The sequence below is a fragment of the Eucalyptus grandis genome, chromosome 2, assembly GCF_016545825.1.
Source record: "Eucalyptus grandis isolate ANBG69807.140 chromosome 2, ASM1654582v1, whole genome shotgun sequence".
NCBI lineage: Eukaryota > Viridiplantae > Streptophyta > Magnoliopsida > Myrtales > Myrtaceae > Eucalyptus > Eucalyptus grandis.
The window spans coordinates 24,283,484-24,301,968 of NC_052613.1; the positions used below are offsets into that span (position 1 = coordinate 24,283,484).

Sequence of the window (18,485 nt, forward strand, 5' to 3'; positions counted from 1 at the left end):
AAAAATTCAAAATTTTTAAAAGGAATTATTAAAAAAAAAAAAAAAAAAGGTTCATGTTAGCACCGATTGTACCATGTAGAATAAGTTAACGTCGACATTCATGATTTTTAGTTAAAATTAATTGGATTGACTTAATTGGCAAAACTTGAAATATCTAGGATTTAATTGACAAAATTAAAAGATCTAAGATTGAATTGGTAAAAGTATAATAGATTCATAACTTTTTGAATAATTTTCCCTATATTTGTATATTGAAATAGGTTTTACATGCTTTCATTCTAAAAAGATGTGAAAAATTATAGGCCTTAAATTTTAGGGTAAAAGGCAACAAAAACTCTAAATTATACCTACTACGACATATTTAGGCTATTTTCATTTCGCAGAAAATAATTTCAATGAAAATGTTTTCTGGATTTTCCAGCGTTCGTTTTATGGAAAATGAATTCCTTGGGGAAAATGTGTTTCATAAAAGGAAAAAAAGTCTTCTAAATTAAGGAAAAATGTTTTCCACTTTTGAAAAGTAAAAACCATTTTCTTCACTTGATCTCTCTTATCTCACACCTCTATAAATCCCCACTTTCTCCTCCCATTTATTTTTCTTCTTTTCTTTTTTTGTTCGAATTATTTTGTAATTTTCTTTTTTCTTTTTTTAATTTGAATTATTTTTAATTTCCTTTTTTTTTTCTTTGTTCCAATATTCTTCTTTCTTGGCTAGTCATCAGCCGTTGCCAAGTGAACCTCAAGCTCGTCGATCTCAAGCTCACGCTTTGCACTCTTATTTATCCTCTTCTTTATTAATTCTACCCTGTAGTTGTACATTACTCAAGCAAATAGCTCTACATGCTTTGCTTTTTTTTTTTCTTTTGTTTATTAGAACACAAAAGATGCGGGGGACCACCGCCTTGGTGGTCGCAATGATAGTTTGGGCTCTCCTTCTCGTGAAGGGGAGGAGTTCGAATCCCCTCACGGTCGTTTGGGGTCTTAAGTGGGACGCCGGGGGTGTTGGGTCCTCCCGCTTACATGTCCCCCCAGGTTTACTCGCCGGCTGCCGGATGTACGGGGTTCTTGGGTCACCAAAAAAAAAAAAAAAAAAAAAGATGTAGGGGAGTACAAGCTACTCAACTAGAAAATTCTTGTGAGGGATGTACATGCTTTACTTCTTTTCTCTTTTGTTTTTTTTTTTTTTAAATTCATACGAATATTTTTTAGAGTAAATGAGCATTTGGCAACAATGAGAGAACAAAGATATGAAGTTAGTTTGCTTGGATTTAAAGGCAAGTTCATATTTGATGAATTTATAGGTAGGTAAGTGATGCATACCCAAGTGGTGAAGTCTTAGAAAATACTTTCCTTATTGAATACCGGAAAATATTTTCCAAAACATTTTTAGATTTTAGCCGAACACCAGAAAATATTGTTATTTTCTTGAAAAATATTTTCCGAAAATGACCAATTTTTTGCGAAACAAACGGATCCATCCGAAACTTTTTTTTTTGTGGCACCAAATCTATACATGTATGACACATTTACTCTTTGTCAAAATTCCGTCAACGAGAACTTTTAAAAATTTACCTAAATGGATTCCAAAAACAACCAATATTGACATGATACCCATCAATTTGAAGCTTGACAAAGAGGTAAATTTGCCACATTAGTGTAAGTACATGTGTCATAATAGGCATAATTTGGTTTTCTGGCCTTTTTTTTTCTAAATTTTAAATGATGGGAAATATTTAAAATGAAAGTCCCATAACAAGTAAAAAAGGAAAGAAAATCTGACCAATTCAATCCAATGGACCACCTTCCAACTCTAGGTCATTCAACTCTAATTATGTGCACGATCTTTAGAAAATTTTCAGTCTTATACATTTTCAAGTTTAACTTGATTGTAAAAAACTTCATTTTCCTTCCCCTCATCCATTCGAGCATGTATTCTTGTCACTGAAGCTCGACATAATGGAGAATTGACTCAAACTTTCTTTGTCTCGATTCACCGGAGCGTTAGGGTTATTAACTTGCTTTTTTCTGATTTATTTTAGTAATCAGAAAAACAATCAAAAGAATTGTAAGCCTTCAAAAAAATTGATTCTACCGATTTTACGAAATTTCTTACTTGCTTCTTTCGATTGCTTTTTTTTTTAATTACCAACATTTAGCTTCATCACAATTTCATGGCTCAAAACATATTAAACTTCATATTTTCCTGTCAATAGAAAACTTGTCAAATAAATTAAAAGTCTCAATGAAACTAGTTTTGATGTCGTGCTTGATGAAATTTGTGTTTTAAAACAATTAGCAACATTATTGACTTAATGCATTTAATGTAATTTTGGAACATACATAATAGTTGAGAGATTAAAGTTAATCGAATCTTATAGTTTTCTTGTTAAAAAATCGTGGAATATTGCCTTTTATAAAAGTAAGAGTCAAGTGATGATGCATACAACTTACGCAAAGAAAAATGGTAATTTCAATGTAGCAACGCTGCATATTGAGCAATAGAAAGGAACGAATAAGTAGTGATGGTTAAATAAGTTAAAATAAAGAAAAACATAATCACAATTATAGAGTGCTATATTAAACTATAATATCATTAATCGATTTCACGAAAATGATGTATATCCGGACAAAAAGAGTGTTGAAATAACCTTAAAAATTGAGTAACATTTGAAAAATAGTTATGTACACAATATTTGGTATTGTCTTAGACACATTACTTGCCTGACGTGAAAACAACAATTATGAAGTAGCACCGAATATTGGTACAATGTGAAAAGTTTAGGACTTAATTTGTACAAAAAAAATGTTTAACACTAAATGCAAAATGTTTAGGGCTTTTTAAACACATTTCCCCAATATTTGGCATTGTCTTAGACTCTTAGACACATTGCTTGCCTGACTTGAAAACAACAATTATGAAGTAGAACCAAATATTGATTACTAAATATTGAAGTTCTCTGTTAATATTCTACTTTATATAGGTCTCGTCAATTAGTGTACTTTTCTCGATTAAGACATACTTTCCCTAACACCGCACATAATTATTTTCTCAATCTAACTGTAATCGTATCGATTTTTTTTTCCAAATACTTTCGAGAAACAAAACGGTGGTCGGCTATACTTGATATCTAATAAATCAGTCCATAAACATGATATAGATGCTAAATTGAATCGGACCGTCGAAACTGACGGGATTCACATGAAATTCTCTAACACCTCACATTTTTCTAACAATTCGAGGTTTCAATTTTTGGGGCATGGATGACACCTCAGGTAATTAAGTCTCGTATCTGGTATCCAATTAAATGGTTTTTGTCTCGTTTTTGGGGTCTTTTGCCGTTACATTCTACATAATTGCAATTTCGAGTCAACATGCCGAAGGGCACCACCTCCTTCGTCAGCCTGCACTGCCTCGCGGAAGCAAGAACCGAAGAGGCACTCGCCGTTCGCTTCGTCGCCGGCATCAGCTCCGGCCGCGGGAAGCTTCTCCGGCCCGAACCCACCTCGAAGAGCCGCCGCCCCACGAGGGGAGCCCCTCTTTCTCCGCGGGCCGCCGATCAAGCTGAGCGATTCCCACACTCTTCTTCCGGGAAGTAAGTACAGATTCCCCTGATTCGCCTCCGTTCATGCCGTCCGGGAAATTCTCTTCGCGGGTCTCTCTTGGAGAGTTTCTGCGACTTGCCCAGATGGGCACGTGTGTAATTGAGTCTCTCTTTCACCGAGTTAACGTCGTAGTTGGTAAAGTTATTGCTTGCACCCGGCAAATTGCTGAGTTGTCTCTTGCAAGAAACAAGAAATGCCGCGCGGGCGAACTGTTGATTGATGTCTGGTGGTTTCTTTGATCAAGCTTGTCATAGGTGTGTGTGTGTTGGTCGTGGCGGGGGTGTTATTCCTGCGGCAATGAATACTCCTCCTCTGGACCTCGATGTGGGGTGGGGGCATGTGGAACAGGGGCTAGTGAAGCTGAAGAACATTATTGAGGGGCGTGACGACACGCCGATGAGCGCAGACGATTTCATGATGACTTATGCGTAATTACTCAGCCTTTCTTGGCCCTCGATTAGCTGCTAATTACTGTCTTTGTTCAATGTTGGCTGATGGGATTCTTTTTTCCATTGTTTTCCCTAATGGAATTGAAACTGCAGGAGTGTTTACAACATGTGCACTCAAAAGCCGCCCCATGATTATTCTCAGCAGCTTTACAACAGATATGAGCAGGAGATTATAAAGTATCTGCTCCAGACGGTGAGAATCCTGCACTTTGTTCTTGTCATTTTGTCTATGATATGATCTTGGTTTATGCTGTATCCATATGTTATACAGAGCTATTCATCGAATGATAAATATCAAAAACATGTAAGTGGTGCAAACTTCTGATTATTTGCCTGAGAGATTTAAATGTCAGCTTTCATTATTACTGAGCAAGCAGGCACATTTGTGGATTCTGAACCCTTGATGATAAGATTTTTCTGTATTTGCAGCAAATTTAGTATTCAGTATGCTGACCGTTAATATTCTCTTATTAGATTCGATGACGTTTTGAACAGTTATTTAGCAACTGCTTCATTTGTACTCTTTTAGGGCAATGGAAGTTTTAACTTAGAATTTGTTCTCTCTCTCTCTCTCTCATGCATGTGTGAAGGTGCATACTAGAAAAGGAACAGAGGAACTAACGCTATGACATGATCACTGTGTCTTTGTGCAGTATACTGTATACGGGGTATACTGACTAAAATTATTAAGTTCTGGGTATTTAGTGCTCATGCATTCCTTGTGTTATACTATTTTTGCCTCCAACTTAGATAAAGGGACACTCGTACCTGGATCATTGTTGCAGGCCTACTTCAGTGATGACATTGTCTCCTGCGGGTTTGTGAAAAGCATGCCCTTAGATTGATCATGTCATTGCCTGACTATCTATCATGTCAATTACAAACAAGAGATTTAATTTTTAATTACCAAGTTTCAAGTGAAAGACAGTTTCATCGACATTTGGCCCTTTTTGGTGGAGTAAGAAGTCTGTTCTTCAAATTAAAAGATGATGCTCAATCGGTTGATGGGTTGTACTAATAGTTTAGAGCTTTTTCTTCCAGATCATTAAGAAAATGCAGTTTCAACTTAATCTTATCCTCTTTTGTCTGATTTTACTTTCTCACGACAAAGCCAAATTGTTCTGTTTTTTGCTGAAGGTGTTGCCATCTTTAAGATGTAAACACAATGAGTTTCTGCTGAAGGAGTTTGTGCAAAGATGGGAGAATCATAAAGTGATGGTTAGATGGCTTGCGCGAGTTTTTCATTACCTTGACCGCTATTTTATTTCCCGGAGAAGTTTGCCTTCACTCAGGGACATCGGAATTAGTTGCTTCAGAAGTAAGGTAAGCCACCTCAATGTAGCACAAATTACCTCTAAGTTGTATGCTCCCTTGACCATACCAGCGTAAAAACCTGTCAGGGCTCTAGTTCCTCGTTTCTACCCATGAACAGTATAAATATGTTCATTGCATATGTAATACAAAATGAATATGGTGGAGGGGCGCGCATTCACATCATCTTCCAATCTATAGATCTGATGCTCATACTTTTTTCTCTCTCCAATAAAAGAATGAAGAAACAAAAATTATTAAGAGTAGGAAACAAAGCCACAGCTGAGTGGCTTGCTGCATGAATCCCCATCTCTTGGGCTGCCTTTGGTTCCCAATTCAACTGTGTGAAATTTCCAGTTTTTTTTTTCTTTTGGTGAGACTGATTTGCTCTAATTGACCTGATTTAATTGTGGTTTGCTGCTTCACCCATGTCAAAACTCAAACCCTGCTTTGATCAGTTTTGACCAACTCTTGTTTAAGGTTATTAACCATACCAAACCAACCGTGAACCTGTTACTGGGCCAGTTCGGTCAGCTTTATAAATCATTGCATGGAATGACAATCCCTAACTTGAGCCTAGAATTTCATCGGAGCCTTCCTTTTTCTAATTTGTGTGGTTTGAAACTTTCACATTGTTTATCATTTCAGGTCTTCCAAATAATAAAACTTGAAATTAGAGATGCAGTAATTGCACTGGTAAGCATCGTTTATGACAGTTCACCTATTTAGTTCACAGAGCATAGTAGATCACTTTTAGTATCTCATGTTTTTGGAACAGATTAATCAGGACCGTGATGGCAATCAAGTTGACAAATCCTTGCTGAAGAATGTCTTAGATGTCTATATTGAATGTGGAATCGAAGAAATACAAAGTGACTTTTATGAAAAAAACTTTGAAGTATATTTGCTTGAGGAAACTAGGATCTATTATTCTCGTAAGGCATCAAGTTGGATCGGGCAGGACTACAGTCACGTGGAGGATATATGTCACAGTTACTGGTCAAAGGTAACTGGTAGAAGTGCATTCTATGTATGGAACTGGGAATATCAATATTTCTCTGCACTTTATAACACCTAATTTAATTTTTTACAGGTCGAAGAATGCTTAAAAAAGGAGAAAGAAATAATCTCACAAGTTCTATTATCAAGGAGTGAGCGGAAGTTGATGGAGGTTAGAATATAATTGGCACTTGGCAGAAGTTAGTTTTTTCTTAGGTTTTCCTATTACTCATGTGCATTTATATTTTCAATTGATCTAATGAACCTTTTGAAAAAGAGCAAAATTAATAGCAAAAACTTGTGCCTTGAACTGAAATGCTAGGAACTTAATTATATGCGAAACTGTTGATATGCCTGTAAATTAGAGTGAGATTGTTCTGCAGAAAAACTTCATGAAGGAGGAAAACTTTTTCACCATAATCATTTTCAGGGAACACGACTAGTTTTTCATTGTCTAGTTTTGTATTTGAAAGTGAGACAGAAAAAGTTTTTCAGTGCTTGATTGCTTTCGAAATTAATTCTCTGTTATAATAATATTGAGTTCCTAAAATGAATTATCACAATAATATTAAATTGCTTGTATAGAGTATGACATTACGATTTCCCTATTACTACACCAGAAAAAAGAATTAAAGCATGCAATATATATAGACGTGAAGACGAACATCCTAGCTTGGTGTCTAACAAACACCTTCTTTTGCCATCCTCTGACAATATGAGTCACATGACTAAGGGAAAAATCATATGACAGATGATGGTTTAATCCAGCAGGCCTATGGCATATCGAGTTTTCTTATATGTGAAGACTTAAAGTTGATTTTGAAATCAATTTGAAGAAGATAAAATAGGTTTGAGTTTGCAATGAGGTGAACTAAAGCTACAAAAAATACTCAAGAGAAGTGTAGAACAGGAGGGAGGGAGGGAGAGAAGAGAGAGAGCTCAGACTGAAGCTCTCTGTGAGCATCTGTGGAAGACTGTTATATCTTGGAAACACTTCCCTCTTTTTGAAGATGGAATTCCATTCTTATAATCCTAAGTATGGGTGTTATCTTTGTCTGTGAATTCTTTTGTGTTGACTATCTATTGTATCGAACCTAAAACATGAAGGTCTAGAAAATCATTTCAAGGAACCTTTGTCAGCGAAACAAACACAACATAATGATATAAGCCTTTCCATGCTACTTGTCAGTTGAAGGTTTCTTAGATTTCTATATGCAGGATACTATTAGACATCTTCGCTATGATCTTATTAAATGATCTTTCTGTACTTCATAAAGAGGTCACCTTTGAGCTCTTCATTTGCTGTGCAAACTAAAGGATCTTTCTGTACTTTGTAGATAGTCCATCACGAGCTCTTCACAGTCTACTCAAAACAGCTACTTGAAATGGAGCTGTCTTACTCGCTTGCATTAGTTAAAGATAATAAGGTGTGTCCTAGCATTGGGATACATGAATAATCTACCAACCAGTTGAGGAATGTGTATCGTTTAATAATTTCTAACTATTTAGTTTGAAATCTAGATGGAGGATCTTACGAGGATGTACCGTAATCATAAAATATGTCAGTTCTTGGAGCCTGTAGCCAATATGTTTAAAGAGGTTTGTATCTTGTCTTAGTTTTGTAATTGCTTTTATATGATCATGGTTTGCGGCAATTTTGTTCCATTTTCTTTTGGCAGCATGTTATTGCTGAAGGCACAGCCTTAGTCTCGCAGGGTGAAGATGCTGCAAGCAACAAGGTTTGTCAAATGCATTTTGCTAAAGTAGCTCAAAGTACACTGCTGCTGATTTCTATCATTACATTCGTCTAATGGAAGGTTCTTTCAATTATGTAGAAATTAATATAGGAGAAGAAAAGAGAGCGATGTAGAAATTAACAGAAGGAACGAGGAGAACGTGTAGAATTGATTAGGGTTTTTCACGTCTCACACTTTTTATTATTAAATAATACTTAATGACCATAATAACCCTATCAGTATTCATGACCATAATAACCGTCACATTGTAACACTCCCCCTCAAACTGGAGCATAGATATCAAGCAGTTTAGCTTGTTACAAATATACTCAACTCTACTACTCTCTAAAGACTTGGTGAAAATATCAGCTAGTTACTCACTAGTTCTAACATGACTAGTAGAAATAATTCTAGCCTGAAGCTTCTCACGAATAAAGTGACAATCAACTTCAATATGTTTGGTATGCTCATGGAATACTGGATTTGAAGCAATATGAATTGCTGCCTGATTATCACACCACAATTTTATCGGCGCAAGATCTTCGAATCCAAGTTCAACTAATAGCCGACGTATCCACATTAATTCACAAGTAGCTTGAGCCATAGCTCTGTATTCTGATTCCACACTGGATCTAGCCACAACATTTTGCTTCTTTACTTTTCCAAATACTAGGTTTCCTCCCATAAAAGTGCAGTAACCCGAAGTAGACCTTCTATCTGTAGGAGACCAGCCCAATTAGCATCCGAAAATGCTTCCACTCCTCTGTGACCATGATCACCGAAGAAAAGACCATGACTTGGAGTTTTCTTCAAGTATCTCAAAATTTTGACTACAGCATCCCAACGAGAGGTATGAGGAGAAGACATAATTTGACTCACAACACTCACAGAAAAGGAAATATCAGGTCGAGTAACAGTTAGATAATTCAATTTTCTAATAAGCCTTTGATACCATTCTAGATCATTCAATAGTTCGCCTTCATTTGCCATTAATTTTGAGCCAGCTTCCATGGGTGTATTTAAGGGTTTTGCTCCTAGCATACTTATGTCTCTAAGCAAATCCAAAACATACTTATGTTGTGAGATATGGATACATTTCTTTGCCCGTATCACTTCGATACTCAAAAAATATCTAAGTCGTCCCAAATCCTTTGTTTGAAACTGTTGTTGCAAATGCAATTTCAATTCATCAATCCCTATAAAATCATCTTCAGTTAAGATAATATCATTAATATAAATTACAAGAAATATCTGATCAGCTCCCGAAACACTATAAAACATAGAATGATCTTCACAACATTTAAACAATCCAAACTGGAGCACTACTTCTGTAAACCTCTCAAACCAGGTTCTAGGAGATTGTTTCAAACCATGTAAAGATTTCTTCAAACAACAAACATGACCAAACTCCTCCTGAGCAACAAACTCAAGTGGTTGCTCCATATACACTTCTTCATTTAAATCACCATGAAGAAATGCATTTTTAACATCAAGCTGAAAAAGAGGTCAACAAGCAGAAGCAGCCAACAAAAGTAAAAAACGAACAAAGGTCATCTTAGCCATTGGAGAGAAAGTATCACACAATCAATCCCATAAACCTGTGTATAACCTTTAGCAACCAATCTAGTCTTGAAGCGAGCAAGAGAACCATTAAGATTAACCTTAATAGTGAACACCCATTTACATCCAATAGTAGTTTTTCCTTCAAGTAGAGGAGCAAGATTCCAAGTCTTGTTTTGGTCAAGCGCTGTTAGTTCCTCCTCCATAGCCGTCCTCCCGCCTTGACTAGATAATGCTTCAACAACAGTTTTAGGAGTAAGATGTTTATCAATAGTATCTAGACTAGCTCAAAAAAAAGCATACGGACCGGAATAGGATGTTGGGTATAATTGCGAACCCCTTTGTGATGAGCAATAGGGATATCAATATTAGTATGTGATAGGCTTACCTCAGACTTAGAACATGGAGAAGACAAAGTAGGTGGAGGTGCATCTGCAGGGGGCTCCACATACTGATGATGACGTCTACTGTATACATGGTGAACTGGTGGATGGATTGGAGGCGAATCCGAAGTGGGTTTCATCATGACATGTAAAGGAATCATCATCCATTGTAGGAGGCTCCATTGGTTCATCAGAATAAATAGTCGACTCAAAAAAAGAAACATCTGCAGTAGTGAAATACTTATGCAAAGAAGGACAGTAACAATAATATCCCTTTTGTGTACGAGAATACCTCACAAAAATACATTTAAGAGATTGAGGGTCTAGTTTGGAAAGTCTTGGATAATGGTCACGAATATAGCAGACACAGCCAAATATACGAGGTGGTAAATGAAACAAGGGTTCCGAAGGAAAAAGAAGAGAGTAGTGACGCACCCTTAAGAACAGAGGACAGCATGCGATTGATAAGATAGCATGCGGTCATGATAGCATCGGTCTAAAAAGATTTGTCTACCTTCATTTCAAACATCAATGATTGAGCAACTTCTAGTAAGTGACCGTTCTTTCGTTCAGAGACACCATTTTGCTGTGGTGTATCCGAACAAGAAGATTGATGAAGGATGCCCCATTAGGTCATGAATTCAGAAAAAAAGATTAGAAAAATATTATTTAGCATTATCACTTCAAAGAGTACGAACATGAGCTGAAAATTGAGTATGTACTTTGTTAACAAATGCACAAAATATAGAAAATAACTCAGAATGACCTTTCATTAGATATAGCCAAGTAACTCTTGAATAGTCATCTACAAAAGTAACGAAGTACTTGAAACCCAACTTAAAAAGAGTAGGACAAGGATCCCATATATCATAATGAACTAACACAAATGGCTGAGAGGCTTATTTATTGGCTCTTGAGCGATAATTAATACGGTGCAATTTTCCAAACTGACATGACTCACATTCAAGACTAGATAAAGATTGAAACTGGGGATCTAACTTCTTTAAACTTTCCAAAGATGGATGGCCCAAACGACAATGGATCTGATATGGGGAAGCTGCGGAACAAACAACACTTGTGCTATCATCAAGCAAGTATAGCCCCCCTGACATATGTCCTTTACCAATTGTCTTCCTCGTCTTCATGTCTTGAAAAACACATAAATTGGGATAGAAAGTTAGGAACAATCATATGTTTTGGTAAGCTGACTGATAGACATAAGGTTGAACGGAAAACTAAGGAGATACATGACTAAAGATAAATATATGGAGGATGTTAGGGGAATTGTGCTTATCCCCTTCATTGTGAATAGAGAACCATCGGCTAATGTAACATTAGATATAGACTCATGAAAGTGAGAAAAGATACTTGAGACTCTAGTCATATAATCGGTAACACATGAATCAATGACCCGGGGGTGAGAGATAGAAGAAAGACACGCTTTTGCATTACCTGTCTGAACAAAAGTAGCTATGGAAGAGGACTATGAAACTAGTTGAGAAATCTGGAGTTGATTATACCTAGCAAATTCCTCCTCCGACATTCTGATCAACTTTCCTCGCGCAGTGAATTGTGAAGAGGCACTATATTCTACTACATTGGCTACATTAGCTATAGCTTGTTGAGAGGGCCTTCCATGAAGCTTATAACCGAATCTTTGAATATGTCCAAGTAAACCACAGTAATGACAAATTCGAACCAAATTAGTATTACTCCCTATGTCACTATAAGTGTTGCTAGCAGAAGGTGGTTGGCCTCTAACAAAATTACTGCTAGCACCACCACTTCAACTACCACCACGATTTCCTTGAGCTGCCAAGGCTAAGTTCTCACCTATAGAAAATGCATCCTTAGGCGGTTCATGTGAGATCTTTAGAACACAAGCAAATGTCTCAGTGAGTGAAGTCACCCTAACTTCTCTAAGTATTTGGGAACGAATGACATCATATTCTTGCTCTAATCCTCCCAAAAAATTCATAACAGCCAATTGCTCCCGTTCCTCCTGCATTTCTTTGACATTAGAAGTAATGGATAGTAGAGAATTAAGCTCCTCATACATCCGTTTGAAATCAGCAAAATATTAAGTGACCGGTCCTTTCTATCAACCTTATAAAATCTTTGGAACACTTCATATATCCTTGAAAATTTTTTCTCTAGAATAAAGGACATTCAAGTAGTCCCACAACTCCTTCACAATATTAATATACGTAACCAAATCCATAATTTGAGATTCCATGGAGTTTAATATTTGACCAAGAATTCTAGTATCCATAGTATTCCAATTTGTATCAAAGGCAGATCTTTTACCCGTTAGATGATTATGTTGCTCTTTTCCAGTTAACACTAACAACACGATTTTCCTTCATTGTTAAAAATTGGTGACCACTTCTAACTTCTTCTCTGTCAAATGATTATAGGATGTAGACACAACCTCAGCGACTACATCTCTATTCTCCATCATAATTCGATGTGTACCAATATAGCGCAAGAACTTTCAGCACAATTATCAAATTCAAATCCCTACAACTAATTCAATTCAGTAAACTACTGTAATTTGTTTCAAACAATCCAAATATCCGATTATGCTCATTGGCATCAAATCTAGAATTGAGAGGGCTGGCCAACACCGGCTTGGGTTGAGTGATGCTTGTTGATGTGGCTCTAATACCATGTAGAAATTAATATAGGAGAAGAAAAGAGAGCGATATAGAAATTGACAAAAGGAACGAGGAGAACGTGTAAAACTGATTAGGGTTTTCCACGTCTCACACTTTTTATTATTAAATAATACTTAATGACCGTAATAACCCTATCGGTGTTAATGACCATAATAACCCTCACACTGTAACAAATCAGAAAACAAAGTTTGTCCTTTTTTCCTTTGGTCCTGCTTGGTAATGAGCTGAAACTGTGTTGCGTGAACAAGTACTGAGTCAATGGGGAAAAGAAAGAATAACCATTGCCCTCTGAAAAAAAAGATGCTAAATCTGTTTATACTAAGTGATGACCACTAATGGCTGTTGTTCTTTTAAACTTCACTCTTTAACCCACTGAACCATCGAAACAAAGACTTGAAACACAAACTGCCTATGTCATCTTTTTCAAGTTTGTAAGATAACTATTTTTCTCTTTGAAGAGTCAAGCATATTCTTCCTGTTGTTTCTTTCATAGATTTTTATTGAACGAATGGTGATAAATTGAGCATAATGGCTTGAGATGATTCATTTGACCATCCCAATTAGTTGGAAAACCTTTGCGGTTGTCATTGCTGCTTCTGTATTGTTGTATTCATATCTTGTGAGGCATCAGTGGGAACCCTGCTTCTGAAATCGGACCTTGTTCCCCTCTCTTTTCCATACTTTTAGCACTGTTAAGATGGTACCAGGACCTGCACATGGCTGGCAGAGGACTGCCTTAGTACAGAAATACTTCTTGGTCTCAACTTTATTAAGCTAAATTTTTAGGAGAGTAGTCCTTACAATTGCCTATTGCTTTCTTCCATGAATTTGAGAATTCACTGGTCATGATGAGAATGCAGCTTCAAAGAGACCCTGAGTCATCAACTTTCTTATTCGTTTCCTAGCTCAGTAATTGATGAATTATTTCAGACAACCTCGGATATGTTGTCCCATTACAAAATGTAGCTAGTACATAAGGGACATATTGTAGGAAGGATTTCGAAAGAGAAATTTGATTACACTGCAATGCATGAAATCCAAACACTCTGTTTCTCATGTTTATGTTTTTGGGAGGATAGGATCTTCAGGATAAATTTGTTGACAGCATGCGTTCAGACGGACTTTTTTTTTTTCACCCAAGCTCTTGTCAAAACCAGGTTCTGCCTTATACTGTGAAAGTTGAAGAATGTTTGGCAAATTTTCTGTTGATGCACCTCTTCTTCTCCCGTGAACCCAATTAAATCCTTGCCTTGCACCTGCTCTTTCTGCAGTGATTGCCCCTTCCCTTGAACAGTGTAGCATGCAGTGTACAGGAGAAAATAAAATGGGAGAAATGAAATCAAGTCGTGGGAAGAAGTCCCGATCTTAAACTTATACGTATCATACATACTTGTTTTTGCCAATGACATTTATTCAGCATCTGATTTTTGGGCCAAAACTATTGAAACCATGTGGAGTGATTTTCCTCTGATTTAAATTTGAACATTTGCCTACTATGCATACAGGCTTCAGATGAGATCTCAGCACGGCAGCAGGTAAATATCTGGCCAAAAGCTTTTTAACAGGGGTTGTGTTGAGAGTTTAATTACTTTAGCAATGCATCTTTCAGGTTCTTGTGGTGCAGATAATTGAGCTTCATCACAAGTATCTGGCATATGTTACCGATTGTTTCTCAAACCACTTTCTGTTTCACAAGGTTTGTTTGGCACTGTGTTGGTTGGTTAAACATGTTTTTAGCACTTCATGTCAAGTATCTCTTGTTATCAATAATTAATCCATTATGATCCTTTTACAGGCCCTTAATGAAAGTTTCAGGACTTTCTTCAACTGGGGTCCTTCTGGTCTCTCAAGTGGGGAAATGCTAGCAATTTACTGTGACAATATCCTGAAGGCAGGTGGAAATGGGAAACTAACTGATGAAGCAGTCGAGAAAGCGCTCGGAAAGGTAGAGAGTCTGGGAATTCTCAAGAATTTTCTATCAATTGGAAGTGTTAGATATCCTTACATAGTCTATCCTCAGGTTGTACAATTGGTTGCTTATGTTGGCGACAGAGACTTATTTGCCGAATTCTACAGGTATATCTGACCCTATTTCTCTCTGTTTTTATCTGGCTCTGCTCAGAATGTATATCAGTCAATACAAATCCTTCTTTATTGAAACATCGACATCTTCTAAACTCCTTCAATGGTTTGTAGGAGAAAACTTTTTCGGCGGTTACTTGTTGATCAGAGTGTTGATGAAGATCATGAAAAGTGGATCTTGACTAAGTTTAAGCAGCAATATGGGCGATACTTCACTTCAAAGATGGAGACCATGGTGAGTGTATTTTGTGGCTAAATTTTGACTCAGTAATGATATTTCCCGTCACTGAGTGTCTTATGATTTTGGCAGGTCAAGGATTTGGAATTGACTAAGGATATCAAGACCGAGTTCGAGCAGTATCTTTCGAGTGACAAAATTGCAAATCCTGGTGTAGATCTGACAGTGAGAGTCCTCACTAGTGGATTCTGGCCAAGTACCAAAACCACTGATCTCAACCTTCCCTCTGAGATGGTAATTATTGAAACGTAGACCCTGCTCGATTTAGTATCACATCAGACACTTTTCCCCAGGCAGACACTTTTCCCCAGGACTTTGAACTTTTCAAATTATTTTGCTTTCAGGTAAAGAGCATGGAAGCTTTCACAGATTTCTTTCAAAGGAGGAGGAAAAACCAGAAACTCACATGGATTTACTCATTGGGAAATTGCACTCTTAATGGCAATTTTGACCCGAAAACTATTGAACTAATCGTGTCAACATATCAGGTATGACTAAAGTTCTGTATCATGGAAAGCTAGCATGTTTTGGATGGAATGTCTCTCAGAACCAATGTTTGGTAATTGTGTGCGATTGTCCAGGCTGCGATTCTGCTTCTATTTAATGGATCGGATCGATTTGGGTATGAAGATATCAAGGCACAGTCAAACATGGCAGAGAATGACGTAATGAGAGTGCTGCATTCCCTCTCTTGTGCAAAGTACAAGATTTTAAATAAGTACCCTAGTACAAAAACAATCTTGGCCACTGATGAGTTTGAGTTCAATGCAATGTTCACTGATAGAATGAGGCGAATCAAGGTCTGCATTTGAATTGTGGGATTGACCTAAGTTCATCAAGCGTGCCTTTTGTATTTCCTTCTCTCTTCGTTTCATGGCTAAATCTTTCCTGTGCTGTAGATTTCTCTTCCACCTGCAGAAGATAGGAGGAAGACAATTGAAGATGTTGACCGAGATAGGCGATTTGCTATTGACGCTTCAATTGTGCGGATAATGAAGATGCGCAAGGTTTTAAGTCATCAGCAGTTAGTTGCGGAGTGTATTGAGCAGCTGTCTCGCCTCTTCAAGGTGCAACTGGTTCTTCTCTTTGTTTTTGGTCTGTTCTCAGTAGACGTGTCTGGAATATAAGCTAATTCAGTCAGACCTGGACTCTAAGATGGTGACCAATGGCCTTAATATAGAAAACAAATTGCAAATCTTTGAGATCATTCCTTTCTAGCATTTTCTTTCTTTAGTATGAGCAGTGGAAATTGCTATTGAAGTATCTCTAATATTTTTATTTTATCTTTTCTGCATATGCATCTCTTGACACCTTTTATTGTCAAGATTGGTAAACTGAGCGATTTTGCGGTTAGCACTTGTTATTCAATGGGCATGAATGATGAATGCTTCTCTTACATGAGGTTTTCGTGGGAAGCGTCAGTGGTTTAAACTGTGCTTTCTCATGTTAACTTCGTGTTGCTGCTCTAAAATCACCCTGTCCTCTAACTTCTAAAATTTGGTTTTGCAGCCGGAAGTGAGAGCGATCAAGAAGCAGATCGAAGGTTTGATCTTCCGAGAATACCTAGAGAGGGACAAGGATAATCCAATCTTGATGAGATACTTGGCATAATATAAGCTAACTGAAAGGGAGAGCTGGTTATACTTGTGAATAGTCAGTGTTGGTGCATAGTCAACATGATTGAGGAGGATCAATCAGCATGAAGTTTTGCAATTACTGTTGTTAGCTTCGGTTGTGGATGTCGGGAACAGCATATTTTTCATGTTAATACTAAGGTTTCCCTTTCCAATTTGGCAAACTTCTCTGTGCCATTGTGATGGTTCTTCGATAATTCCATCAAATTTAATAGGTATGCCTTAAAATTCTACATGTTACACCACTCGGAGGCTTGCTCCAGTGGTCACCATTCACACGTGAGAGTGGGAAGGTGGTGAGTTTGAAATTCTCATACTCCAGATAGGGGGTTTTATAGGTATATGGGGTTTCTCTGAACTCACCAGGGCCCGCCAAGCTCCTCTACAACGAGCTTTAAAGTACAGGAATACACTTGGTAGATCGGAAAAAAAAAAATCTACATATTACCATAATTAGTATTCTTAATTGATGATTCATATGTATTGACAATGCGAATTATCTAATGATCAAATTTAATCAAGGTCAAAATCTTGGGTATTTTCTAATTTTTATAATACCTAAGAGTTCAACGTAAGATTATGGGTGTTATGTTAGGTGGTTGATAAATATGATAGGTATACACGGGTGCTTATGAAGGCCCAGCCCATATCCTGTTCGTCGCTTTTATTTTTCTTTCCATTTGCTCGAAACTTGTTTCATACATTAAACTGAGCATGACAAAGAAGCAAAAAATATGCATTAATTTAATTTCTAGAGCTCACCGTGACGTCATCGACTGAATGTCCCCTCTTTCCTTTATTCATAAATCAACACCTCTTTTTAATCAAAATATAGGTCATACAAGCTGTTAATTCACATCCTAAAACGAAAAAGATAATGAGTACAAATCCAGCCCATATGAAAACTTCTAGTCGGAAAAAGTATATTAAAATATATCTGACTCAAATGATATATTTGTATCAGCGGCCTCCTCGTACTTATAAATATTCGTGTTATATTCTCTTACTTAATAAGCTTTACTTGAAATAAACTAATTGGTGGTATTATGTGGATTACAGTGTAACTTGATTATGTTGAATATTATTCCAAATTCAATTTTACTTTAATGTCAACTTAGATGTATTAATTATTTTTTTAATTTACAAGCCATCATGTGCACGGGCGATTGCTTTTGTATTGTTTGAACTCTCGCATATGCAAGAGAATGATTAAGCAAGTGTCAATTTGTAATAAGATGAGATTTATTTCTAATATAGTAATAGTGAGAAAGAAGAGACAAAAATCAACATGAAGATGATTCGAATTTATGGTATTGAACAAAAAAGAAAAATCACCATCGCATTAACCATTCGATGATTGACATACAAAGGAATTCGCTTACGTAATTATCTTCAATTATATGTGCCAATCACTCAATGGGAAGCGTGTAAAGATTTCGGACATTACAAATAATCCTAACAATTATATCAAAGAAAAAACTCACAAAAAGAAGAATTGTCCTACTTTGATTAAGGGAAAAATTATATATAAAAAAATCATAAACCTATAACAATTATGACAAGTCCGTTATAAATCCCTTTTTTTGGTCCAGTTAGTCATAGACATTTTTATTGCTAATTCAATCCATCCGGTCAATTTTAACCGGCCGACTTTAACGTAGGCTTTTTTTAAATAATATTTTATTAATTGAATTTGTACAAATATAAAAGGTTTATGATGCAATTGCAAAAAAAAATTATAATAAAATTGTCCTACTTTTTTCATAACTCTCCTTGCATCAAGATGTTCTTTTCAATTATGTTTATATACTT

The 18,485-nt window shown here is 36.5% G+C and overlaps 1 protein-coding gene across 2 annotated transcripts; it reads left to right on the forward strand.

Annotated features, from left to right (window-relative positions):
- The first annotated feature begins 3,354 nt into the window (after window positions 1-3,354).
- LOC104427583 (cullin-1) lies at window positions 3,355-16,850 on the forward strand. Of its 2 annotated transcripts, none has more exons than XM_010040658.3 (20): window positions 3,355-3,593; window positions 3,858-4,031; window positions 4,146-4,245; window positions 5,190-5,375; window positions 6,012-6,059; window positions 6,142-6,369; window positions 6,457-6,534; window positions 7,700-7,789; window positions 7,884-7,961; window positions 8,042-8,101; window positions 14,225-14,254; window positions 14,329-14,415; window positions 14,515-14,664; window positions 14,740-14,795; window positions 14,916-15,036; window positions 15,112-15,273; window positions 15,384-15,527; window positions 15,621-15,839; window positions 15,939-16,106; window positions 16,549-16,850. In XM_010040658.3, exons 1-20 carry the CDS (start codon window positions 3,373-3,375, stop codon window positions 16,648-16,650), a joined length of 2,502 nt encoding a protein of 833 aa, XP_010038960.2. In that variant the 5' UTR covers window positions 3,355-3,372; the 3' UTR covers window positions 16,651-16,850. The 2 variants fall into 2 exon arrangements, with proteins under 2 accessions (XP_010038960.2, XP_010038965.2); XM_010040663.2 differs by having other exon boundaries at window positions 3,459-3,593; window positions 3,848-4,031.
- The last annotated feature ends 1,635 nt before the right edge of the window (window positions 16,851-18,485 follow it).

What these genes read in the sequence shown, in the direction of transcription:
- LOC104427583 (XM_010040658.3), top strand. Translation starts at nt 3,373, where the DNA reads ATGCCGAAGGGCACCACCTCCTTCGTCAGCCTGCACTGCCTCGCGGAA. An exon ending in GTCACAGTTACTGGTCAAAG is followed by an intron (nt 6,370 to 6,456) that starts GTAACTGGTAGA and finishes AATTTTTTACAG; the next exon opens with GTCGAAGAATGCTTAAAAAA. An exon ending in ACCACTTTCTGTTTCACAAG is followed by an intron (nt 14,416 to 14,514) that starts GTTTGTTTGGCA and finishes ATCCTTTTACAG; the next exon opens with GCCCTTAATGAAAGTTTCAG.